We start from the raw sequence: 27,597 nt of genomic DNA, 5'->3' as shown, positions 1-27,597 counted from the left end.
CAAAGGCATAAAACGCAGCAAAGACATGCTACTCTTTTTTTTTTTTAATTTATTTGAATGAGAGCCTGTGCTGCACAGCGCAGGCAGGGGTTAGTCCCCACAGTGCTGCATGATTATGAAACCAGTGCAGTCATGTGATGTCTTCTCTCATCATCATCATGACAAGTTGGAAGTCTGACCTTCCGCCAGCACACAGTTTGCCATGCAGGGATTGAAGATTGCAATACAGCAGCAGTGCACTTGAGGCTACACTAGGGGCGGAGTTTGACCTCTCAAGTCTCAAAACATCACTAATCCGCGTCGGACATTCTGGTACAGGCCATCATCGGCCCCGTTTTACAAAAAAAAAAAAAAAGGCGGGGGGACTAATTCCAGTGAAATAACACTGTCCTGCGTTGAGTGCGCTATCAAGCAGGGAAGCAGGGGCTCGGGCTGCCGCTCGTGTGCGTGTCGGAGGGGTTGGGAATGCTGCACAGAGAGTGCGTTACGTGGACCTATCTGCAGTCATTTCTGGGCAGTTTTATTTGCAGGATTCACCGACCAATCGTGGATTGTTGTTGTTTTTTTTTTTTTTTTTTTTTTTTTTTTTGCGTTGACAGCTGGACCGCTCTGCGCCTTCAGCGGAGAGGAGAGACAACTATCCGATATCCGACTCCTCTTTAAGGTGAGTGTAGAAGAGCGCTTGTTTTCCCACTGCATGAATGCAAGTTGCGGCATATTTATAATACAGTGGCAGACCGGGAGCTGCTCCCATATACAGTAAAATCTACAGCGTAAGGCTGTGTAACACTGGCAACGTGTCTCCTACTGTGGGAACGTCGAAGCTTTATTTATTTATTTATTTATTGGGGTGGTGGGTGTAGGGTCGGTAGGTTGTTATCGCAGGGAAACACAGGACCAAGGATCAGGTCAACAAATCCCGTTCAATAAAGGAGGATGTATGCCCTCTTCATGAACCCGACAGCAAAGATGGGCGCTTATGTACACGTATAGGCCTATACAGGCATCACATGGTGTCAGAGAGGGTTGCAATAAACACATGTGGCCACTGAAACGTTAGAATATATGATGACACTGTTGATGTTACCAACATTGACTTCAGGATGAAATTAATGTCCTGAAATCAACGTTGTTTCAGCATGTATTTCATATTGGCTATGTCACTTTTACAATAGCATTTACCAATAATATACTATTTAAAATAATAACTTATTCGCCTGTGTATAGACATGCAAATGAGGGATCTTGCACAAGTCACGATTCATTTATTTGTGTTTTGATTTTTTTTATGCATGTATGGATGTATCTTTAAAATTAAATGTTATGTCTTTTTAAAATGTACAACCACGGAGTTATTTACTACTTTCCTTCTGTAGCCATTCATTGTAATTTCATACTATATTCATAAGAAATTAAGCTATTCCAGAGACATGAAAGGAGTAAAGTCGGATCATATAAGTAAGATACAAGAAAGTGTCTTTGGATTGTTGTTTATTTTATCTTATATCTGTATTTTATTTCGTGTTTAAGATTAAAAACAATCATAGTTTTTGAGAATTCCATAATAAAATATTTTCTCAGTATTTAAAATATTACACCTTTTTCCCCCCCTCCTCGGTCCTCAGACTTTGTCCAGTAGCATTCAATGTTGGGCAGCACATGGCTGAGGCTGCCTTGTGGCTGACAATGCTTTCCACAAACCGCTCAGGAGGTGCGTGGGGATGAAATGGTTGGAGCCCATGGCCAGACCAACTCACTATCTCCCTCATCCCAACATGTCCAACTGCAGCAAGTCTCCCCCCAACTCTGGAGAAGGTAGTTCACAGGATTCATCTGGCGTCTGACCAAATCAGTCATTTGCATTAGTGATGTAATGAACACTGTATCCAAGATCAACAGAATTTTCAAGCAGGGCCTCCATTACAGTATGCAATAAATATTATTGCTATAGGTATACTGGAGTTTAGCTGCAACTGCATTTAAATGGACAGAAATCTGGGTGGTGGTGTGTTTTGAGTTGACACTAGTTGTTTCTTTTTCAAAGTTTCATTTATAACACCACCACCAAAAAATACAATAAAATAAAATATCTATTATAATATACTATATTTAAACCTACTGAGCACCAACTATAAGTACATGGGACAAAGGCAGATGAACAAAGTATAAGGAGATAAGAATGTGTATGGTGCTAAATTGATCTAGTATTTTGTTAATTACTGATTACCTATTAAAAAGTATGGCTTAGAGTTGCATCATTACTTGGTAATAAGAACAAAAAGTAAGTCAAAAGTTGATTTGTGTAGAGAGAATAACTTTGGGAAGTTCTCATTTAAAAAGTTATTCTTTTCCTTTAGCTGCAGGCAATAATTCCATGGCATGGGTGAAGATGTTCAAAAAACCTGGAGGAGGCCTGAAGAAATCCTACCAGCCTGGGAGCATGCTGTCCCTCGCACTCACCAAAGGCCTGCTGAATGAGCCCGGCCAGAATAGCTGCTTCTTAAACAGCGCTGTTCAGGTGTGCACCATGTTTTAAATAGGTTTAGATTTCTGGGTAACTCTAACACTCTTTTTTAGATTATGTCCTTGTGTGAACACATGTGTGTGGTTGATTGGACCCCCGCAGGTGCTTTGGCAGCTGGACATTTTCAGGAGAAGTCTGAGGCAGCTCTCAGGTCACTTTTGTCTCGGTGATGCCTGCATTTTTTGCGCTTTAAAGGTACATTTAGTGTTAATTCATTAAGTCATTCTTCTTTTTTTTAAATTAGTTTTGTCCAGGATTAAATTCTTGTCTGATCATACATGCAATATCTGCATCGCAAACTAATAATTAATTATGCAACTAATTATGTCTTTTTCAGAGTATATTCAGCCAGTTTCAGCAGAGCAGAGAGCGGGTGCTTCCCTCCGACAGCTTGCGTAACGCCCTTGCTGAAACTTTTAAGGATGAGCAACGCTTCCAGCTTGGGCTGATGGATGATGCTGCTGAGTGCTTTGTATGTTGACACCGTGCCTTTTGCTTTACAATCAAAAATAATCTTCAGCTCGCCTTTCCACACTAACTGAGTGTTACAGAGTATTACTGTGTTACTGAAGAAAAGAAAGAAGAAATAGGAACATTAAAAGACTGCACAAATGTTGGTACATGATCACCATAGTTACGTTTTTGAGGAGTATTAAATACACGCTTACGTGAAGTGTTACTCAGTGGTTCTCATTTACTGCGTCAACTTTTGTGTTTACAATTACGCACCTGTGCTGTGTTCTTTGTTTTGATCGTTGCCTCTGTATCTCCTCTCACACATAATAGGAGAACATCTTGGAGCGAATTCATTTACACATAGTTTCAGACACGGCGACTGATTCATGCTCATCCAAATCCTGCATCACCCATCAGAAGTTTGCAATGATGCTTTATGAACAAGTGAGTAATCTTGTAAAAAACCACTATGTGTTATTAAAAAAAAAACTACACAATAGCGTTGTCTTGTGCAAAAGAAGGGCATAATTTTAAGTTGGTCAGTTTTTTCAATTAATAAATTGAAATAATAAAAAGAGTCATATAGCTGGTTGCTTGTTAGAAATATGCATCTAACACGCTAGACTGTAAACTTGAAACAGTAGAATAATGCACAGCCTTTGTTTTGCAGTTCGTGTGTCGCTGTTGTGGTGCATCTTCAGACCCACACCCATTCACAGAATTAGTACATTATGTCTCCACTACTGCTTTATGGTAAGTACTCGATTGATAAAAAATATTGATATTGGTTGATTAAAAATTAAAAAAATCAGGCCAAAGCAGTAAACCCAATTTAAATGTCAAAATACTACCAATGCTAAAATAACTATGGTGGTTACTAGTTTTAATCAAGTCATCACATTACAAATCCAAGGCTGGTTATTATCAGCAGGTCTATTGTGGTTTATTGTAGTCACAATTTTTAGTTCAAATATGTGCAAGATTGTTTCTGACTTTTTTCACCTGCACCTGACAAAAAAGAAATTCCAGCGTATTATTATCCTTCAGTGGGCTGGTTTCAGTCATTATGCAAATGTACTGTTTATAAGATTGTGGAAACCTGCAGTCAGCTGAGACTGAAGAAGTCACTTGGATGAGTGACAAAACGTTTCTCCCACAAAACGCTATGTCCAGATGAACAGAATCAACTTTTGGAGATCCAGCGTATTATCTCTAAATTGAAACGTATTTTTTTTCATATGTTTTCAATATTTTGAATTAGTGAGTCTCAGACCTAACCATAATTTCAAATTATTAAGTTGAAATTTAAAGACAATAACCAAAAAGTTTGACTTTGACAGCCAAAAAGAAGCATTTCAGTGGCAGAAACAAATTTCCATCAATTTTTCACACAATCTTAATGATGTGAGAAATCAATAATAGTGTCTTTGCTAGAGTTGGATGTCTCAAAACTGGTCTTGAGACCGGTCTCGAGACCACTTTAACGTGGTCTTGGACTGGTCTTGTCTTGGTCTTGTCTTGGTCTTGACGTACTTTGGTCTCGGTCTTGTGTTGGTCTCTCGGGAGATTTGGAGTCAACAGTATCCATGACACACAACGTAACGTTTGATAACGTGTCACGCGCAAAAGTATCAGCTCTAAGAGCCGTGCTTAGAGAGTGCTTTGTAGTGAATCAGAAGAGTCGACTCCCATTGAGCAAGAGCCGGCTCCTCACTTAATTTCCTTTCGCTGCTCAGCTCTCACACAGTGGCTCAGCTATGCTCCAAGACTAGACTAGACTAGACTTGGCTGTAGCTCAGGTGGCAGAGCAGGTCAGCCACTAATCAGAAGGTCGGTGGTTCGATCCCAGGCTGCCTCCTGGCTGCATGCCAAATATCCTTGGGCAAGATACTAACCCCATGTTTGCCTACTGGTGGTGGTCAGAGGGCCCGATGGCGCCAGTGTCCGGCAACCTCGCCTCTGTCAGTGCGCCCCAGGGCAGCTGTGGCTACAATGTAGCTTGCCATTGCCTGTGTGTGAATGGGTGAATGACTGAATGTAGTGTAAAGCGCTTTGGGGTCCTTAGGGACTGAGTAAAGCGCTATACAAATGCAGGCCATTTACCATTTGGATTCATTTATTTCCAAGCTAGCGTTATTAAATTGAAATTAATAGATTATAAATGTTTTTGTGCTTTTAAATCATTATGGAACAAAACGTGATGGATAGAAGACATATAGCAATAAAGGTTGAACAGCTTTGCTCACTCATATTGCCACATTAATTTTAAAAGATAGTGAGGTGAAAAGCTGAATGGCTTAAAATTGTTATTTATTAAAGTAATAGTGGTTTAGAAAATGAATTTGCTTCTTTTCCACCAATGGGGGAATAAGTGCATAAAAACGTATAGATATCGACATCTGCATTAACTTGATATTAGCTAAATTTCAAACATTGCCCAAGAATTTTTACAATCAGTTTATCCCTGTTTGAAATTTTCTGTGTTAATCTTTTTGTTTCTTAAGAACCCCAAAATGGATGCTAAATAACACCCTGCTAATTATATACACCTAGTGAATGAATATATACACCTAGTGGCCACAACTCTAATGCTGGCCACTACAAACTGTTGTACCATAAAGATAAAAAATGTTTAGTAGTGACTGATCTTGTCTAAAATCAGTACTAATATACTAATGATAACAAAACTGAATATGTCTTGATCCATATTTGCTTTACTCACTTTCAGAGGTTGGTGAAGCTCCCATTTCAACAACATTAAATATTAAACAGTTATCATAACTGTTAACTTAACCAACGTACACATTAATGTTAGCTGTTTAACTATTAGCAATCCCCCAGTAACCACTAAGGCAGCAGCTAGCGGCTGTGGTTAAAGATAAAACAGCAATATTCATGTGGGAGCGAGGAAGCGAACCTTATCAGTCCTGCCTATGTTTATTATTAATAGGCAACCTTAATTATCAGGATAACACTAAAAACGAATTTGACAAAAAATCACAATTTGAAACTGAGAGAAGTCTACATCAGTTACATAGAAACATTGGCAGCCTACCTTACAAAGCCCCCCTGATCAGCAGTATATAGTGCCGTCACCTGAAGCACAGCACTACTTCAGACAATTTAAAAATATGTTTTTTCCTTTTTTGCACTACCAACGAAAGTCTTAAAATATCTGTAATTTTTATCCTCATATATTTTTGTCCTGTTTCAGACAACCTAAGAATAGTGTTGTCATTGATTAATTTTGTATTTCTTTTTAATGGTAAAAAAGTGGTATCCAGTATTTTGCTGGCTATTGCTATGAAGTTTGAAATTCCAATATCGTAACGACCTCAACATTTTCCAGTCCAGTCCAGTGTCACCTACTATGGTTGCTATTGTGATTTCCTTTGTATATTTAACCTTCACTTTGTGTGTTAAAAAACAAAACACCTTCATAAACAGTTTAATGGAAAGATATTTTTACATTCTCTTTCTACTCTATGTAAGTATGAGATGTGTGTACATTCATGCAGGATTTGTGAATTTTTGAATTGTTTGCAGAGTCAATTACTCTTTCAGAGATGTATTAGATGCTTTGTTACCTGCTAAATAATTGCACAGTTTGCACAGTTTTTTAATGGAAAAGTGTTTTTATATTTCTTTAAAGGTGTCCAGCGGGGATTTTTAGCTGTAGTCTGTTATTATTATTGGATTTTATCAGTAGGTGTTTCCTGGGCTTTGCACACTCTACCTTACAAAGACAAAAAATAATAAAAATGCACAACCTCAATAATAAATAGCATAAATTATTATTATTATCCGCTTAAATTTATATCAGATTTATTGTTTGGATTATATTTTCTGATTCACACTTTTTTTTAATGTTACACATCGAATGGGAACAAAATATTAGTTGATGCATTTTCTGTTTTTGCACCCAGCCAACAGGTTGATCGCATGTTGGGGAAGAGCGAGCGGCTAAGGTCAGACATGTTTGGAGAGTTGCTGCAGGCAGCAAACAACACAGGTGACCTCCGAAGCTGCCCGGTATGTTCCATATTTGCTGTCACTTTTCCTTTTCCTCTGGTAATATTTCTTAGAAAATCGGTGGCTCACTACCTTTTCCCTGTTTTGCTATTTAGTAAGAACATCTGTCTGAATTTAACCTTTAGCAAATGCTGATTTGTTTGACGCAGCTATAAATGAATAATTTAGGCATTCAGTTTAACAGTTAGTATGATACTTTAAAATGGACACAAAAATGACTGTTGCAACTGTGCAGAGTACACTCTGTGCTTTCTGCTGCGACACTGCACTTGAAGCGACCGGAAGGAGACGATGCCAGACTAGTGTTAGGATATAAATAGCGGTAAGGGCTTATCCACTGTTTTTCTCTCATCTGTATTTGCTACCGCTGTCTTCTTTTCAGTGTGCATCAGTTAAGGCACAGTGCTGTGTTCCCTTAAACCCGTACTCTTCCCATGCTCTCTGGCTGCTTTATGCCTTTGCAATATTCTGATGATGATATTTAAGTCACTTTAATTTCCTTTCAGTTTATTTCATCTTTTTGTTTATACCTCAAAAAGACACAACCTATGACTCTGACATTTGGGGAAATTTGCTTAAAAGAAGTTAGTAAGAAAAGTTCACGTTTGCTTTTTTTTAATCTGTGTTTCCAACAGTGAGATTGGTTCAGTGAGAGTTATATAAGCAGAACAGCTAGCCTCAATCAAATTGTAAAACAATTCAAAACTTTCAACCACATTGTAAGTGTTTTATTTACACACGGTCATTTCATTGTTTTATTGTGCGTCTTGTTTATTCATTGTTGTCTTGTTTATTTAATGCCTTTATTACTTTGAGTGAAGAACTTTGCCATTTTCCTTACCAGTGTCTGCTTCTTTGTTTTTATTGGTTGTTGTTTTAAAGTATTTTGCAAATTCGGTAAAGTGTTTTATAAACAACTTTATCACTAAAAAACTAATTACAAAACATCCAACAGAGTGGGTTTTTCTCAGAGTTAGAAAAGACAGCATATTTGCCTAAACTAGTAGCCCATTAGAAAGGCACATTTCCCATTACTGCATAACTTAAAGGCAAACATAATTTTTTTTTTCAAATAGAAAGATTATATAGTTTTACTGGACTTTACTGGACAATTAAAAATTGCTATGCCCAGTTGTTTTTATCCTTAAATGCATTATTTGTTATGCAGAGTAACTGTGGTCAGAGCATCAAGATCCGTCGCGTCCTAATGAACTGTCCAGAGATTGTGACGATTGGATTTGTATGGGACGCCGAGCAGTCTGATCTTACAGATGATGTTATTAAGTCCCTTAGCCCCCGTTTGAACCTGTGTGGGGTAAGACCAAGTGAAAGGCTGAATTGAGTCACCAGTAACCTGATAACAAATGGAATTCCATTAGATTATTATAGATAAAAAACATTGTACTTTTTGCACTTTTGTCCAGTGTGTTAAAAGACTTGTTACAAATGTACATATCGAAAGATATTTGTCAATTTTATCATTTAATATCATATATATGAAGGTCAGCATGCTGTAATCTTTAAACTGGCCACGGAAGTCACACAAATAACTGATATTTTCATAGGATTTAGAATCTGGCACAAAACCATCAAACTTCAATTTGATCTCTTTCAGCTTTTCAACCGAGTCACTGATGAAAATGCTAAACGGAGTGAGCTACATCTGGTGGGGATGATCTGTTTTGCGAGTAAACATTACTCAGCTTTTGCCTATCACACCAAATCTTCAAAGTGGATGTTTTTCGACGATGCTACTGTGAAAGAGGTTAGGATGTCTGCCATTAATCCGCCTTACCCCTTTTCAAAAGTGTATTACCTACTACTGTGTTACATGCTCTAACTCAGTTATTTTCACCTTTTTTTCAGATTGGGTCCAAATGGAAAGATGTTGCTTCTAAATGTATTAGAGGACATTTCCAGCCGCTTCTTTTATTTTACACCAACCCCGAGGGCAGTCCTGTATCTAATGAAGATGCACCAAGGCAGACCACCATGTGTCCCCGCTACAAAGCCCAAGTAAACGGTGACATGAACGGTAAGACAGCCTTCCACTTATTATAACTTCTCAAAAAACAAAACAAAACACCCAGCTCACCCCTGCAGGCGGTTTATGCTTCAAGCTCGGGTCCTCTACCAGAGGCCTGGGAGCTTGAGGGTCCTGCGCAGTATCTTAGCTGTTCCCAGGACTGTGCTCTTCTGGACAGAGATCTCCGATGTTGTTCCCGGGATCTGCTGGAGCCACTCGCCTAGCTTGGGAGTCACCGCACCTAGTGCTCCGATTACCACGGGGACCACCGTTACCTTCACCCTCCACATCCTCTCGAGCTCTTCTCTGAGCCCTTGGTATTTCTCCAGCTTCTCGTGTTCCTTCTTCCTGATATTGCTGTCATTCGGAACCGCTACATCGATCACTACGGCCGTCTTCTTCTGTTTGTCTACCACCACTATGTCCGGTTGGTTAGCCACCACCATTTTGTCCGTCTGTATCTGGAAGTCCCATAAGATCTTAGCTCGGTCATTCTCCACCACCCTTGGGGGCATCTCCCATTTTGACCTCGGGACTTCCAGGCCATACTCGGCACAGATGTTCCTGTACACTATGCCGGTCACTTGGTTATGGCGTTCCATGTATGCCTTGCCTGCTAGCATCTTGCACCCTGATGTTATGTGGTGGATTGTCTCTGGGGCATCTTTACACAGCCTGCACCTGGGGTCTTGCTTGGTGTGATAGACCCCAGCCTCAATGGATCTTGTACTCAGAGCTTGTTCTTGTGCTGCCATGATTAGTGCCTCTGTGCTGTCTTTCAGTCCAGCTTTGTCCAACCACTGGTAGGATTTCTGGATATCAGCCACCTCCTCTATCTGCCGGTGGTACATACCGTGCAGGGGCCTGTCCTTCCATGATGGTTCCTCGTCTCCCTCCTCTTTCTTGGGTTTTTGCTGCCTGAGGTATTCACTGAGCACTCAGTCAGTTGGGGCCATCATAAGCTGATCTACAATACGGCAGCAGTGATCAGTGAGATGCTTGTCTATAAGTTGAACAGCCACAAGGAGCAGTACCCTCCATGGAGAAGGAGGCTAGAGGGCAAGATCAAAGTAGTACGGAGGGAGGTTAGCCAACTAACTGAGTTGGAGAAAGGTGCGACAAAGAAGGTGCATAAAAAATACAGCAAGCTGTCCATACCTGAGGCCTTGGAAACTGCCAAGCAAAGACTCACAGCCTTGGCCAGCCGCTTGAGGAGGTACACCAGAGAGATAGAAGGCAGGAGAATAAACCAGCTTTTCTCCACAGAACCAGCAAAGGTGTACTCTCAGTGGCAAGGGAACAATAAGAGAACAGCACCACCAAGGCTGGAGACGGAGCAATACTGGAAGAGCATATGGGAGAAGGACGCAACCCATAACGGCAATGCTCAGTGGCTAGTGGATCTGAGGGCAGACCATAGCAACCTCCCTGAACAGGGTCCAGTAACCATCACAGTGGCAGACATCCAAGCAAGGGTCTCTAGTATGAAGAGTTGGACCAGGCCACAACATGGTTCACGCCTACTGGCTGAAGAAGCTGACTGCACTCCACGAGCGTCTGGCAGCACAAATGAACCAGCTGCTAGTTGACGAGAGAGAATGGCTAACCGAAGGTCGGACGGTCCTGATCCCCAAGGACCCCAAGAAGGGACCGGTCCCCTCCAACTACCGACCAATAACCTGCCTCAGTACTACATGGAAGCTCCTGTCAGGCATCATATCGGCTAAGATGAACAGGCACATGGGTCAATACATGAGCGGGACACAGAAAGGAATTGGCAAGAATACCAGAGGCGCAAAACAGTTACAAGTACCTGGGGATCCCGCAGGCGAATGGGAACCATGAAGAGGCAGCTAGGAAAGCTGCAACCACCAAGTACCTGCAGAGGGTCAGGCAAGTCCTGTGGAGTCAGCTGAACTGTAAGAACAAGATCCGGGCTATCAACACGTACGCCCTCCCCGTTATCAGGTACCCAGCTGGTATAATAAGTTGGCCAAAGGAGGAGATAGAAGCCACTCACATAAAGACAAGAAAGCTCCTTACCATGTATGGAGGGTTTCACCCCAAGTCCAGCACCCTGAGGCTGTACGCTAAGCGGAAGGAAGGGGGCCGGGGACTGGTGAGTGTCAGCACCACAGTCCAGGATGAGACAAAAGATAACTTCTCATATATATATATATATATATATATATATATATATGCGTATATTTAATATATACACACATATATATAAAGGCGATAATCCACAATATATATCAGGTGTGATGTCTTTTTACTGTGAACTATATTTTCCCACTCTAAACATGTTCAACTCTGCCTCAGAAATGCTTGTATTTATGGTTTGAATAGTATAGACCTACTTTCTGTTCATTCCTTCATTTTTCTACATCAAGATCGTTTGGTTATACATTAATGCCAAAAATCAGTTATCCTGCATTTACTAACTTGAGAAAGTAAATAATGTATTAATGATTATTGGATTGTTGGCAAATACTGTCAATAAATCCATGAGATTAAATAATGGCCTACCCCGAGTCAGATTAGGGATAATCTACAGTTAAGTCCTGATTACTACCTGTAATTATTCAAAGCATTAAATGTTTATGTTTTACTTCCTCAAGTGCAAAACTGCTGTTTACATAAAAAGACAAATAAAAGAAAATTCACAGTGAGCAGCACTTCTGTGGGACAAATTGCCCTGTTGATATCAGAGGTCAGAGGACTGTTTCAAGCTAACAGGAAGACATTAGTCGATGAAATAATCACAAATTTCATCCAAGGCAGAAAAGTATCTAAAAATCTAAGAACAGGAGCTCAAGGGTTCAGTTTGCGCAGGCTCACCAAAATTGGACATTTTGCCTGATCTAACGAGTCTTGATTTTGGCTGCAACATTCAGATGGTAGGCTCAGAATTTGATGTAAATGACATGAAAGCAGTGAACCATCATTGTGGTGGTGTAATAGTGTAGGGGATATTATGTGGCACACTTTTTGGACCCCTTAGCACCAAATGTACCCATCACTGTACCCATCCTCTTATGGCTACCTCCGCTACATTCCATGTCCCAAAGCTCAAATCACTGAAAACTGGCTTCTTGAACAGTAAATTAAGTTCACTATACTCAAATGGCCTCCACAGTCACCAGATCTCAATCTAGTAAAGCACAGGAGATTCATGATAAATGACCATAAAACTTTTTGTGACTTCAGATTGGACATACAAACTTTCCAAAAAGGAATGGTGGTTTTACTGAAACACTAGTGTGAAAAGAATGAGGTAATATTAGGCAGCTAATATCTGGATGAGTCTTAACTGATTCTTCACACTATAAAATGGGGTATGTGAAATTTCACACATGTGCGCACACATTCACAAACTCAAATGTTCTCTCATATAGCATAGAGTGAAGTTAATTCCCACTCACACAGGAGACAACAATTCATGGCTCTGACTTCTGATTGTGTAAAGATGCCTCCATATCAACTCTATCTGATTAATGTAATAAGTGCCTAATACATGCTGTGGAGTGGGATGCACAGTTTTTTTTGTATAAACAAGAGGAGAAAGAATAGAAAAATTGTGGGATCCTGACACTTGATGTGATCTGTGTATATTTTAGCATCTTGTATTTTATCAGTGATATTCAAATGCCAGTGTGAGGCTATTTTTTTTAAAGTAAGGTAACACATATGTAACTCTATAATAGTGGACCCTGGATTATTTAAAAAAAAACAATGATTCATGTTATTACGTTTACAAATGCCTTAACTACGGTAACTGCAGTAGCTTGCTAACAGACAGCTAACATTAGCGTTCTAAAAGCTACCTGGACATACAGCAAGGAGTAAAATAATCCTCTGACATAGTAATACATAATAATTTTAGCCAGCTAAAGGAATTTTGTTTCTTTGAATTTTGCTTTAGTTACATAATGTTGGGCTCAGTGTTCTTTTCAGAGTAAGATGCAGTGTGCTCTCTCTGTTAGCTTAGATTAAAAAAGTACTGTGTGTTTTTTACTGTGTGCGTATGATTTATCTAAGCAAACCTTACACTTACACAATGAGTTTTGTGCAACAATAGGGTTTAGTGTCCACCAGGCTGCAATCACAGAGATTATCCTTGGCTTGTCCGGGAACTTAAAGTGAAATGAAGCTGCGACATAAGAGAGCATGATAGGGATCAGAATGCTGATCCATTCCAATTTGTCTAGTAATTTCTTTTCCAAAAAGCCCAGTCTGTTTCAGCATTTGAATTGTCTTTGTGAAAGTATCATCAGGTAAAATTTAACAGTATGACAATAGTATGACAGTGGTGATTTCAGTCAATCACAAATTACAGTTATGGTTTCCGTCAGGGTGATGCCGTTAAACCTCAGGCGGAAAGATTGTCCTCTATGTGCTGGCTTGAACTTGACATGAGGATGATGCCTCTGTTGCACGCAGATTACCACCCACGCCTTGCTCCCTAATCCCCGCTCCTGTGGCCAAACGCACTCATGCCCCTGCTCCACAGTTCTCACTCCTCCCCTGGACATTTCTGACATTTGCCTCCATTAATTTCTAAGCTTGGGGTTTTGGCAATGGCACCTTTCCTGTTTAGATGGATTGTTTTGCTTTAATGTGGAGCCCAGATACTTTGGCATGGGACAGGATTTTTGTTTTTATGACATTCAAAGTAAGTCGTTGATGCATTTGCTTCACACTCAGATGGCTCAGTTTTTTATTTATTATCCTTTCATTGAATGTAATCATATTTTGCCTGTTGTCCTGTTAATTTGATGTGCAGTTTTTAGGAGTGAGTTTTCAGTCCTGTACAGTACTTTATGCTCATTCAAACTAAAGCAGCAAACCAAGAAATGTTTTGTGGTTTAATGCTTTCGTTACAAATTTGCTCTATCATTTCAAGACACAAGATAAAATTTGCTTTATTAAATTAAACAGCACTTTGCTGCATATACTGTTTAGTATGCTTGGAACAGTCGATGTCCTTCAATGCCAACATTGGGCTGCATGAACAGTATATGACAGTTTACTCACTGCTCTTACTCACCACTTTTGTAACATCCAGCTTTGCATACACACAGCATTATGCAATATTTCACCTCATGTTTCAGATAATCCTCACAATATTTCCTTCACTGCCATATAAATATTTGTAGTGTAATAATTGTATTATGTTTTAATGTAGATCTTATAATAAAAGGCAAGGCAAGGCAAGGCAAGTTTATTTGTATAGCACTATTCAACAACAAGGTGGTTCAAAGTGCTTTACAGAGACATTAGAAACAAAAACAAATAAAAAGCATGATTTAAAATTGATTAAAACAAGCAAACAAACAAACAAACTAAATAACAAACAAACAAAACAGTATGTAAAATCAAAACAGATAAAATCAGAGCAATAGATAAAATCAGTAGTTAAAATGTAAGTTTTGAAGTTTAAGCTTAAAAGTGTGGATTTGGTGCTTTATTCAAATGCAGCTGAGAATAGGTGAGTCTTCAACCTGGATTTAAATAAACTGAGTGTTTCAGCTGATCTGAGGCTTTCTGGGAGTTTGTTCCAGATATAAGGAGCATAAAAGCTGAATGCAGCTTCTCCGTTTTTACTTTTTAAAAAGTAAAAATGAAACCTCTGCTTAAAGCTCAGTACACATACAAAGAAAGAGACAGTGCTGCAAAAAGCAAAGTAACTAAGAGAAGAGCTGAGTTACAAAAGTAAAAGACAGTGGAAGGTGATCATGCTCATTAAAAAGCCAGATGTTCACAGTTCACATCAGCACTGTTTCTCACAGTGACCCGTTTGCTACAAAAGGCAAAGAAACACCACAGGGTGGGCAGCCATGGCAGCAATTGTGTATTTTACCAAAGTTAATGATGCAGCATATGTTCCTTGTTTTGTCTCTTTCCCCGTTGGCAAGAAGCAACGGCAGAATGGTGCATCTACTGTGTACTTTATATGGACTATGATTTAATAATGAAAGTAGCCCTTCTAACATTTTCTCATGCAATACCGTTTACTTGATTCATAACTAATTCTTATAAGTATATGGCACAGGAAAAAATGCAAAAGGAGTCACTCTAAGAGTGAATCATAGCCCATGGATGAATTTACAGCCACTAATTTTGCAAACAGATTAACACTGCTGTCTTATCATGAGATTCAGGGTGTAACAAGACCACAAGGCAACCAGTTTTTACTTAACCAGACAAAGTTTCCAATTGCTGTTGAATAAGTGTTTGCACAGGATTTCACATCTTATGGATCAAAAAATGATATTGAGGTTTTGTGAGATTCATGACTGCTAACTACGTCATGTTGACTTGTCTGCCCACTTTGGACATGTGACAGTCATGATGACGATCATAGATTAAGTGAATAGCCTAGAGGGCTAAATCATGCAGGCCTAAAAACTGGTCCTAGCAACCATGTGTATTTCCTGAGTAATTGGCAAAAACCTCTTTAAGATTGCTTTGGTTACCCATAGTTTGCATTGAGCACACTGACACACCGGCAGATGTTCCCCGGCTACTCTTCGAGCTGTATTGAAACATTTGCTTTCAAAATCAATGTTGCATCTTCTGGAACATGTAGACTGCAGTAGATTAGTAGATTGTGAGTGCTTGCAGACAATGCAGACATTTTCCACAGGCGACTGTAGCCATTTGGTAACAATCAAACCACTGACAAGCAGCACTCTCTTGCGACCAGTTTCACCTAGTAATAGCCGACAAAATCCAGAAACCACTTGCTAACCAGTTCCGGGATTTACACTTTTCTCCCGCTGTCGGTGGTTGTTTTACAACCAATATGGACGTTCGATCAATGTGACCATGATGTCAAATGAGAAACATCTGTAGTCACTGGCCACTGGCTACATCCCCAGCGTCCTGGCAGAAATAAAAAGATAGAGTACATTACTCAAAGTTAGAATGCACATTTGAGTGTGTGCTCTTATTGTCTCTTTGCCAAAATATTTGTGATGCTGGAGAGTTGTGGTTACGTCATACATAATGTTGGTCAAAAGCACAATAATGTCTTTTGTATAGACTGTAGTCTTGAGTTAAAATATATACAAATCTTTAGAGTTTTTCATTTTACTTGTTATTTCTTTCTTTCTTTCTTTTCTTAAATTTGGGCCATGGGAACTAACCCTGCTAAAGGTAGTTTATGGCTCAAAGTAAATATTTAGCACTCATTTAGTTGTTCGAGAGCCAGAAATATTCCAAATTCTTTGTCAAAAACAGTATAATTTCTGTGTTGTAGAGAAACCACAGTCCTGTCATTTGATTAATTTATTTTCCCCAACAGTAAAACATCCTCTTGGCAGTCCTAACAAATTTCAGGAAACTTTCATGGAGAATTTGCAGAGGCCAGGTGAAACATCAAAAAAAGACAGAGGTCATCGAAGAACTGAACCATCACAAAACAAAGGTAGAGGGCTGTGTGCATATAGCACATGTTCTCTAGTTATAAGGGTAGCAGTGTAAATCTGGGAGGAGAAAGACAAATTTGCAGACTGCATGGGCTCTACATGCGATATTCTGCAAATAATCTGTGTTCACTGTTCTTAGATATGACGCATGCAAGACCTTCATCTCCACCAGAGAATGGTCCAGGGCCTCCTGTGGAAAAATCAAAAAGCTATCCACGTAATGAGAAGCCGTCAAACCATTCAAGCAGAGGATCTCAGGAGCCACATGGACAGTCCTTTAGTGCACAGAGTGGTGGACATAGTCGGAAAACTAATAATTTCCCAGGTCACAATGACCAGGATGGCACCCATGACCAATGGGAAAAAGGTGGGAGTGGAGGAAGTCGCAATAAGTCTAAGTGTACTTGGAGACCTATTCGGGAGGTGTTAAATGTGGACACGGTATTGAATGAACTAGAGCAGCGGCGTCAGCAGCAACATGACAGCCCGCGGTGTAGTAAGCCTCCATCACACGAGAGGGTGCACCCAGAACAAAACCGAGATCGCGAGCGGGAATATGTCCGAACCAGAGAGGATCGGAAACAGAAATGTTTAATGACAATTTATGAGGACGAGCAGCGGCTTGAGACTGAGAGCCACAGCTCTGTAGAGTCAGAAAGCCGAGCAAATTACCAGAGGGGCAGCAAACTAAAGGGGGGCCCAAAGACTCTTCTACGTAGTGATACCTGGACCATTCAAAGGACAGAGTCTGGCTATGAGAGCAGTGATAGACTCAGCAGTGGCTCCACCAATCCTGATTCTCCTGGGGTCGATGGCTTTGCTGTTAAAGACCAGAGATCAACAGCGGAGGTACCGCTGCAAAGGTAAGACTCAGCTGATGACTATGACAGATACTGTCATTTTAATTTTACCTGCGGCAAATCGCCAGCATGCTGTGTTCATAAATAGTTTATTTAATAGGCAACATCATAAGATCTCTAGAAATAGAGTAAGATTTAAGTGAATCTTTTGTTATGAATTTTCTCATTAAAATAGTACATGTGACAAAAGGACATTTTGATGACCCAGAACACTTTGGCCCAGAAATCACATTTTCAGATATCTTTTTCTAAAAGCACCAATAAGCCTGTGTTAACAATGACAAAAAATAGTTTTGTATATGTTCAAAATGTATTTTAAGGCCTATCTTTTCCTGGAAAACCAAAAGAGGTTTATGACTCATCCTGCACTGTGAAATGTGTACTATGTGTGAATCTAAGAAGACAATTTCTTCTTGATTCAGCTCGTTACCATGGCATTAATACACTATGGATAAAAACCTTCATTAATAAACATGTTGAGAATATGTCAAGTTCTTGTCAATGACAATAACTAGCATTTCTATTTGCGTTACAATGTAAACAGAAAAAAACAAACAAACTTGTGTTGTCCATCTTTTTAGCTTATGTGTTTTAAAAATGCTGCTCTGCACATTTTAGTTTCATAGTCACGCGCACTCTTGTTTTCCTTTTGCGACTATGGTTATTTTAAGAGAGCTGGATATATTCTGCCACTTGCTAATTTTTTCCACTTATCCACTGGTCACGTTTTGTGTTGTGGACAAAACACCTTAAAAACCTTTGATAGGACACAGGATATTTTTCCATTATTTTTTTATTCTCTGACATTTTATATTTATAAAAGTTTCCCAGAAGCTAAAAAAGGGAGGTTTATTTTAATACTCTATTCCCATGTACACTTTAAAGGGTGAGTGTGTGGAGGACGCCAGCAGCAGACACAGAAATGCACATATATCTACAATACATAAGCAGACCTGGAAGCTATAAAACAGTTTTGGCTGTATATTTAACAAGGAATTATTAATCACTGAAAGCCATATTTGAGTGGTTTTCAGTCTAAATCTTGTTCAGATGGCACTTTTCATTACTCAGTATGTTTTGATTGGTTGTTTTGTGTGTGTGTGGAGAAGCAGTCACACTGTGAGAATTTGGTCCTAAATTTGTTTGTGTTCACCAAGGCTCCAAATCACCCATCAGTTAATGACTTTATTTGACATGAATATTGATTGTTTAAAGGTCACATTCAACCCAAAATTGAATGGTTAAAAAGGACTTTAAAGTTTAAAAAGAAATGCATGTGTAAATGCTCTCTAAATTTGCAGTCTGTACACGGAGATATTAAAATATGAACGTGCCTCATGCAAGTAAAAGCAAACTATTAAAATACTTGTATTTAAGTATGTAATTATATTGAGTAAAAGGTATTTAAGGTAGGAAATCATCTGTTTTTTATAAATTAATATTATGAAAAATTTAATAAAATTTCTCCATAATTGTTCAATTTGCAGTTTGTAAGTCTTTGTCAGTGAGTATGGTTTATAAACAGAGAGTACCGATACACACAGGTACATTTTAGGGAGGATTCATAATATAATAAGCACCTTTAGGAATAATAATTATTTAATAAAAACTGCATTTTTTTTACAGCCTATTGAGTACTGCATTTAGTCACTATCATATTACAAAGGTATCCTTGAAATATCATGAATGTTATTGATGATGGTACTCATCAAAGCATTATTTTTGTAATGGTCTGAAGGAATGTAGCAATTAATAATCAGTTTTAACTTGGTAATAACGATAGATATTTTCAGTGGTTGGTTATTTACCTTAGATGTCTTTTGAAAATAAAAATACTTTAAATGAAAGAGTACCATGGACTACTACTGTTTTCAGCCTTTTTATGCACATTTTTGTCATTTTGTTGAACAATATATGGTATAGCTAGAGAACTACATGAAAGTTTGAATGTAATGTAAGAATTAAAAGCAATCATACGTTTTTACAGGCTCGACAATATATTGGGTCAACTAGACAAGATTCAAAACAACTGTTATACAGTCAATTCCATCTAAAGTCAATTCTAGTCATTAGAGTCTCAGTAGACCTTGAATATGTCTTTGGTGCTGCCATACTACTGGTATTATCTGGATTGATGTGCAGTATTTATTGCCAGAAAAAGAGTAAAAGTTTGATGCTTCAGGGTTTTTTTTATGCTGGCTCTGTATTAAACTTGGAAACACACTCAGTTGCTGTCTTTTATTTTCAGCCAGCAGCACCAAAAAGGAGGCGATGCAAAATCTAGTATAATGTCCTCACCTCCACACAATGGTAAGTTCCACGATTTTATAGGCTTCCTGAGGTTTTTGTGGCACAGTAAAATAATTAGCTGGTAATAAATGTAGTGTGTGAAGTAACCACAGCGCAGTGCGTAATTGTAACCTGCTATTAGTAATTTTCAGTTTTTGGTAAAATGTTAACATGCATGTACTTGTATGTAACAGCCTTATTCTATGTAACAAGTCCACTTTATATAACAGGTATGCATGGAAACATACGTTGTGGGTGGATGTAATTATCCCTCCACAAACAAAGTCATATCTGCTTTAAAAACACGATGTGGATGTTTTAAATGTAGATTTTGCCATAAAAGAAGCAAAAAAAGGATAACATGTAAAAAAAAAAAAATTAAAGTAATATAATGTGACGTTTGAAACAGGACTTTGGTCTCAGTTATATGTTTTAAAATATTTGCAATACTTACATGAAAAGATTTACAAGGAAAAAAGAAACTTAGATTAGATCTTTCAAAAGTTCATCTTTCTTTCTTTCTTTCTTTCTTTCTTTAACCGAATTTCCCAGAGGAACCCACCCGAGGGATTAATAAAGTTCTATCTTCTTCAACCTGTCTTGTATAGGCTATGTTGAGTTTGGACTGGCTTATTTAACCTCTTCACCCAGTCAGTCCTGCACAGGCATTAATCTGATGATAATCCCACAAAGCTTGTTCAGATAGCACAGCTGGACGTGGCTGCCGGCATTGTCATAAATATCTTTCTGTTGCATGCTGTACTTAGGAGTGTGCTGCACTCAATACTTAATCAAGGCTATGTGCATTCAGAGCCAGTGTTTCCAACCAACAGCTAGAGCTTTTATCCTTGCATGGACCTCTCCAGGGCAACAGCGAAGAAAAAAATAACACATCTATTTTTAAAGGGAAGGAATTCAGCACCACACTGCCTCTTGCTGCGCTGGTGCATGGAGGGAGCTTGCTGACTGATTCATCCAGCTGTGTGAAAGTCTTGTGAGATTAACTTGCTGCTGCTGCCACCTTGTGTCCTGAGAGGGCAACAGCCTTGATGTCAGACAGATGATTTTCTCCCAGCTGCCTTCTTAGTTTAGACTTTTGATTAGCCTGTGATTTTCCATGTCTTACTATTTGTTTTGCTCTTCTTGTGTAATAATAGTAATAATAAACCTTATAAAAAGATGGATTTATCTTTTTTGGATGTTTCCTGTTTTATTCAGTTTACTGCTTTGTTTTGATCCTGTTTTTTTGTTTTGTTTTGTTTTATAGGCAAACATCAACCCAAACCTCAGGGAAAGAACCATGATCAAGTTTCACATTCACATCAAAAGAGCAGTCCATGTTCGAGGTTGTTTCTTGTTGTTTCTCTTGAATTACATAAAAATGGCTTTAGTTTTTAAAAAATAGTTCAAGTTGATGGACTTAATCCACCTGTATATATAGGGATGACTTGCACTGTGGTTATAGTGTGTAATGGGTCATATTGGATAAATTAACAAATCGCATAATTAGTATAAACTGAGAACACAGACAGAGAGCTAAATGAAATGGAAGAGGAGACCTAAAGGATGGAGCCAGAAAGTCAACACTGTGATTCTAAAACTCAGTTTACCTCTGGAAACTTGTTATGTTCCTACAATCAATGCCCTCCACATCAAAAATAGATGTGTGCATAACTACTAGAAGAGATTTTTGCAGCACTGCTGTCATGGAAACTTTAGTTTCTCCTCCCCAAACTTCAGCTGACAAAAAAAGCAAACCAGACCAGATGCTGAGCTTCCTTCCTGAACATTTCTGGACATTTCATTCATTGAAAATCAGTGATACCTGAGAAAAAGTACAGTTGTATAATATATCTTTAAAAAAATACATGTGACATGTCAGAGTAGTTTGGATTACGGTGATTAGGCCAGCCAGCAAGTTGTAGATCTTGGATGTTTGAAAAGTTGTCGGAAACTTGCGCTGCTTCAGTTTGCACCCCAAAATGTGTTGTTTTGCATAAATCCAAGTTATTACACTGAAATGTAATATAGCAATAATATATAGCAAAATGCTTTAAGACAATATACATGAATTTTAAGTTTTTACATCTTAATTAATTTCCTCTTTTTCTGTAGACGGAAATCAAAGTACACGTCTAGTACCTCCAGAAAAGCAGGGTCTTCTGAGAGGATCTCGTCTGGCTCGGACAGCAGGCAGAGTGAGCAGCAGGAGATGACAAACTGTAGAGGGCACACTGGAGAAAGTACAAACCTGAGGCACATTACAAAAACCAGCAGCTCAGAATGGAACAGCTCTGATGATCTTGCTCTCTCTGAGCCAGAGGATAGAGAAAGCACTTACCTCTCCAGTAACAGCGAGGCCACAGCCTCTGATTCTCAGTGTCCCCATATAAGCCTGCCATACCACCCTCCCAGCAATGTGACGGCAGAACCTCTTCAACTGAACAGCCAGCGTCAGCTTGGTACAACAGGGTTGCCTCACCTTCGACCCAGCCAACGGACTCCTCACCAAGGGGAAACAGGCCACCCAGTGTTTCGTCCCAGGATGCTCCAAGAACCTTTTCCATCAAGTCCTCGTCTTTCGTCTACATCTTACGTCAGTCCTCACAGAAAGCCCGACATGTCGGGCCTCCGAACCTTCTCAGATGCAAGCTCCAAGTCAGGGTCTGACCCAGAAAGGAGTACCCCATCATCGTGTGAAAGCGAGGAAAGAGCAGCTGGATGCAGGATGGAACAGGCAGTGCCTGCTCAAGAGGTTTCTCTGACAACATACTTCAATGTGGATAACTGCATGACGGAAACATACCGTCTCAAGTACCACAACCAGAGGCCTCTTGTCCTCTCTGCCACGGTGCCACGGACAACGGTTGCAAGTGAGCGGAGAGATAACAGTGATACACATTCACAAGATGTGCCAAAAGCCAGACCGGAAACAAGTAAGCCTCCAAACAAAACCAGTAAGTTACTGGAAAGGACAAAATGACAATATCGTATTGTTTTCTTTGTTGCTGTGTCAGTGACACGTGACTGTTGTAAAAACAAGGGTTTTTTTTAAAGGAAACTCTTTTTTTTTTCCTTCACAGGCCATAATAGCAATAAACCCACTGCAAAATGGAACCCAGTGACAGCCAAAGGACTGGATGAACGTGGTTTTTTATGAGTGTAACTTGGTAAGTTTTGTTTACATGGATGGGCAGTATTAACTGGATGCCAAAGAGTTTACAGAATGGAAATATGTCAGGAAGCCACGGCACCTCCAAACCGAGACGAACTTATTTATGCAAGCCTGTCACATAAATAAAACCTATTTCTAAATGCTGTTGTGTATGACTTGACGGATTATCAACGTTCACGTGTATCTTCATTTGTTTTGTAGCGTTGCTGCACGAAGATTTCGTTTCAACAAAACCCTGTTTTCAGTTTGCACTAAGAAGTTTTTTTAGGGTTAGATCGTTCTTTTTTATCACCGTATGTCTGTTTTAAAATATTTGTATTTTAGTGCACATATTTTATTTGTGCACTAGTGCTGCAGAAATTAAACTATACAAATATATTTAGGGTAAGGCAAAAGAGATTAAGGTGAATCACAGATGATGTGCTGTGGTCTGTATGGTAAAAGAATTGAGTGTGATCACAAATAAGAGCATGCTATCATGAAAAGATATGCTAAAGATACATTATCTGATTATGATGTCATTCTACACAACATAATAACATCAAAGGTTGGCCTCATCGATAGCAGGTTAAAGGCAGTTAATCTAATTACCCCTGTCAAAGGAGTAAGATCGGAAAAGTATTCATGATTTCTGAGCACCTTACGAGTTTTATGCACATTTTGGAGGCTTTAGGTCACCAGAGGACAGACACCGTAACAGTGACTCTTATTTATTTACTGAGGTGTTCTAAGTGTTATCAGTTATCAGTTATTTTACAACATTATTCTGTTAATGAATGACTGTGGGCTGCCCCATACCAGTCAGTCTTTTGATGTAAAAAAAAGAAAAAAAGTGTACTGGAAAAGATGATCGATTGTTCATTTACTTGAGAAAACCACCCCCAGTAAAGGTCAATTTTATGTCATCCTTGAGAAAAAAAAGTGTAACTTGTTTTATTGGTTGGTTTTATTGGCAATGTCACAGGGCAGCCTTCAGGCTATTTAGTAACCGCCATACACAGTCGTGCAACCTTTTTGTGTTTTCTTGTCTTCAGTGCTGATTCTTGTAACCTTTTTTTGTAATTCCCAGTGATGTCAAAACCATTTTTCCCCAGTCTTCCTCTTAAAGTAGGCAGATTTAAATGCAGGTCTGTATTTCCAGGTATTTTCATAATAATGATATAACTGACATAACTATTAACTAGGGGTGCAACGATACACAAAATTCACGGTTCGGTTCGGTTCGATACTTTGGTGTCACGGTTCGATATTTTTTCGATACAAAAAAAATGTTCATGCCTTTTTAATTTTTCATTTATTAAAATTATAAATTTATATTTTAACTCAAAAGTACAGTTTTTAAATTTAACCCTAACCCTTGTGCGTGTTTTTTATTTTGACAGCGAATGCGCACCTGCGGACCACTTATGTGCAGCCCTGGTTATTTAGCTCGTCATATCGCAGCCACAGAAATTATTTTGTCCATGAAACCATAAAGCTGCACTTTCTTTTTGCCTTATAGTCTGATTTGTCATAACTTCTCCGTTTTGTGGTAAGCTTTTCTTTGGCTGTCACTTCTTCACCCTGACCTGTCTTATTTGGCTTAGCAGAACTAAAATATATATATCCTGCTGCTTTTACACACGCACTCACATAAGCTCAGCGATTCTCTGCGCAATCAACCTCTCACATGTTTAAGCTTGCTGTGGGAGATTTCACTTGTCATGTTTGCATAGTAAGCTAACGATTAATAAGACGATGTCAGAGGAATTGGTGCGCAAATTTTCATCACTCACAGATCAGTGCTGTCGCTCTCTATACACAGTTCGCACGATTGCAAAGTGAAAGCAAAAAAACAAGCGCAAATTCAAACGCGATTTCAATATGTCACATATTGACAGTGGCTCACCGATGCCAATGACATAATTACCCAGCTACATTTCTGAAAGAATGCAAAAGCATTGACATATATTTTTCCTTCCTACAATAGCCCGACGGGCAGGGCAGAGATAGAGTTTGGTAGCCCGACTGAAAAAAATCGCTAGCTCCAGGACGTCGGGCTAGCGATATTGCAAGCCCTGTATCTGATTGAGGAATCACTCATCTTTGGAAAAGAGAGTTTATTACAGAGAAATGTCTCTTTCCAAAATAAAAGCTATACTATCCGCTTCTTCTGGGCTATATTCTCAGCAGCATAAGGAGAATCATGTGCTAACAGCTGTCTAAATGACTCGGCTAAAGTTAGTAGCATGCTTGTTGTTTTTGTCTTTGCACTAGGATGATGTCGGCGTAAATGTGCAGTCATATTCGTTGTGTTCCCACTAGTGCTTTCAGGTTAATCTCGTTGAAATGACCTTAACGCCACAACACGGCAAATCTCCGTTAACGAGCTACCGCCGATCACCCCGTGTGTGGGGCTAGACAGCCAACACGTTAACGAGCTAACTGCGCTAACACACTAGCTCCCACCCATGTAATTGAGCATTGCATGGCACATTCAACATACTGTTTTACTTTAGTCCATGACTCGCTTACCTTCAGGGTCATACGTCTATGAAAACCAAAATAATTCCAAACGCCAGATCTGAATGAGGGTGGGGGAGGTCCATGTTGCAAGGAGAGCTTAACTTCTGTCTCGCTAGCTTGCCCTGCGCTCTTCCTTCTGACGATGCTGTCTGTGTTGAGCGCTCAGTGGATCTGCGCTCGACAGTGCAGCCTAGGCGGAGTAGTCGAACGCAGATTCACTGAGCGCTCAACACAGACAGCATCGTCGGAAGGAAAGTTGATAAAATAAATTACAAATGTTGTATTGTTCGATACATATGCGTACCGAACCGAAAGCACTGTATCGAACGGTTCAATATCGATACGAATATCGTTGCACCCCTACTATTAACCATACTACTTAACATAACACACAAGTATCCTTGTTCATAGTAAGACTAATATTCTGAAACCTGCATGTGGCCTTTACAGAGTCATACTAGCTGTTTGTACAGCCTGAGCATGAGCATGATAATCCTGGACTGACTCCAGCAAACATAACATTCTGTTTGATTTTATTCAATTGTAATAAAACAAAGTCATCAAATAGCAATTTGTAACCTTTTAAACACTTGAATGTTCTCTTGCTCACACTAGAATACATAATATTATGTTATGCTTACATTTTTGAATCTAAATGTATAATGCAAACAATGTGTTGGAAAACAAACTGTCAGAGGCATACTATGCATTCACTTTAAAAAATAATTACTTTAAGAGCAGGTTTTGGTGTTTTTAGATCCTTTTTTTTTTATATGCACATTTTTCAAATCTCAATATATATATATTTTTTTCAACTCACTAGATTGCCAAGTCTCTTTATAACCATCATGCCATATACACATATTTTTTTTCACCTTACATTTTTATCACATCAACCTTTGTCCAGGTATTTACTCCTACTGAACACATTTAGCTGTGTATGTATGCCGTGTTTGACCCGACAGACATTTGAAATTTGTGTTGGTCATTTCGTTTTTTTGGGTGTTTCTACTTGTATTTGTCATGGTTTACTTACACTGTTTAAATATAAGAAAAACAAGACTTGGACTTCACAGGCAGTCCAGTCTATCGCTCACTGATACAGTACACGATGATATACACTAGACTGCCTTTAAACAACTTGATTGTGCTGTAGTAATTATAAATCCCTGCTATTTTTAAGACTTCCTATATATTTAATGGAAAAAGTAACTAAATAACTAAATTACCGATAAACTGAAGCTCAGTCCACGAATAATGACCAGATTACCTTAACGTTGATTCACATGTGAAGTGTTTTTTCTTCATAATGATTGTGGGTTTGTTTTTTTTTCCTTCATCTTAAAAAACTTCTCTTTTCCTCACAAGTTTAATTTTACATTCTGAACATTGTGTCTTCAGTTGTATCAACAGTGCCTTGACACTTTCAGTGAATTCATTTTTTGTTGTTGTTTTGTTCTTTGTTGGTGAACCACATTTAGAGAATAAAAATGATGAATGAAGGGAAATAGACGATGTTGCGATTAAATTTGGAGCAGGCAATGCTACCGGTGACGTATTTGACACTCCTGTATGTGAAAATGTTATTTATAGGTTGGATTGGGGTTCTTAGTGGCTCCTTCAGGCTTCGATGTAACAATCACAGCTGCAGGCAGCAAACTCAGCAGTTCAAAAACTATTCCCTCTGTTAAACTAACAGTACTTAATCCAATTGTGCAAATACGATTATGTCTTGCATTCACAGTTTGTAGTCTTCAGTTAAAGTTTGAATTTGCTCTCGAGGCCTGCTTGATGAGACTGGTTTTCTCCTGTGTCACTTAAAGTCACAGTTGGCATTGCATCGATCTGTTTCTTTTATTTCGGGCTACCCGTACAGTGGAGCAACCTAATTACGCTGTAAAACCACAAAACAAAAGAAAGCTTTCTGCATGATCTTATCATGTCACTGATCTTATCAGTTATAAGAAGTTATAAGATGACGATGCCTGATAAGTAGCCTCGGGATGCCTCCCTGAATCCTGCCGTCTGCTTGGTTTTGGTCCTGTGCATTTGGTCTGCTGAGTTGATTTATTGACATTACAGTAAATGCTTCATGTCAGTTTAAAGAAACATGTGAAACCTGTCTACACTTTATATTTTTGTAGATAATATATATTTATTTTTATTCATTGTTGAATAAAGTTTCAATTATTGTATCACCACTAAATTAGCCACTTGACCGTGTGTTTGTGTGTGTGTGTGTTTAACTTTGCATGAGCTTCCACAGAATATTATTTGATGAAAAGCAGAGGAAACAA

The 27,597-nt window shown here is 38.9% G+C and overlaps 1 protein-coding gene across 4 annotated transcripts; it reads left to right on the top strand.

The window, feature by feature from the left end:
- Window positions 1–602: 602 nt before the first annotated feature.
- usp53b (ubiquitin specific peptidase 53b) lies at window positions 603–27,503 on the top strand. 4 transcript variants are annotated; one of them, XM_085459234.1, is made up of 18 exons: window positions 603–664; window positions 1,626–1,815; window positions 2,358–2,518; window positions 2,627–2,719; window positions 2,862–2,996; window positions 3,311–3,424; window positions 3,651–3,733; window positions 6,907–7,012; window positions 8,181–8,327; window positions 8,628–8,777; window positions 8,879–9,047; window positions 16,348–16,470; window positions 16,611–17,334; window positions 19,580–19,641; window positions 20,888–20,966; window positions 21,736–22,577; window positions 22,704–22,790; window positions 22,997–27,503. In XM_085459234.1, exons 2-17 carry the CDS (start codon window positions 1,722–1,724, stop codon window positions 22,778–22,780), a joined length of 3,159 nt encoding a protein of 1,052 aa, XP_085315360.1. In that variant the 5' UTR covers window positions 603–664; window positions 1,626–1,721; the 3' UTR covers window positions 22,781–22,790; window positions 22,997–27,503. The 4 variants fall into 4 exon arrangements, with proteins under 4 accessions (XP_085315360.1, XP_085315361.1, XP_085315359.1 ...); XM_085459235.1 differs by having other exon boundaries at window positions 21,736–22,556; window positions 22,704–27,503; XM_085459233.1 differs by having other exon boundaries at window positions 22,704–27,503.
- Window positions 27,504–27,597: the final 94 nt, after the last annotated feature.

This window comes from Copadichromis virginalis, linkage group LG6 (genome assembly GCF_057382275.1).
Source record: "Copadichromis virginalis isolate Kocher_CV1m ecotype Utaka linkage group LG6, C_Virginalis_male_GT1.1, whole genome shotgun sequence".
Classification (NCBI taxonomy): domain Eukaryota; kingdom Metazoa; phylum Chordata; class Actinopteri; order Cichliformes; family Cichlidae; genus Copadichromis; species Copadichromis virginalis.
The sequence above is the reverse complement of the archived record's forward strand: the minus strand, read 5'-3'. Positions and strand labels throughout refer to the sequence as shown.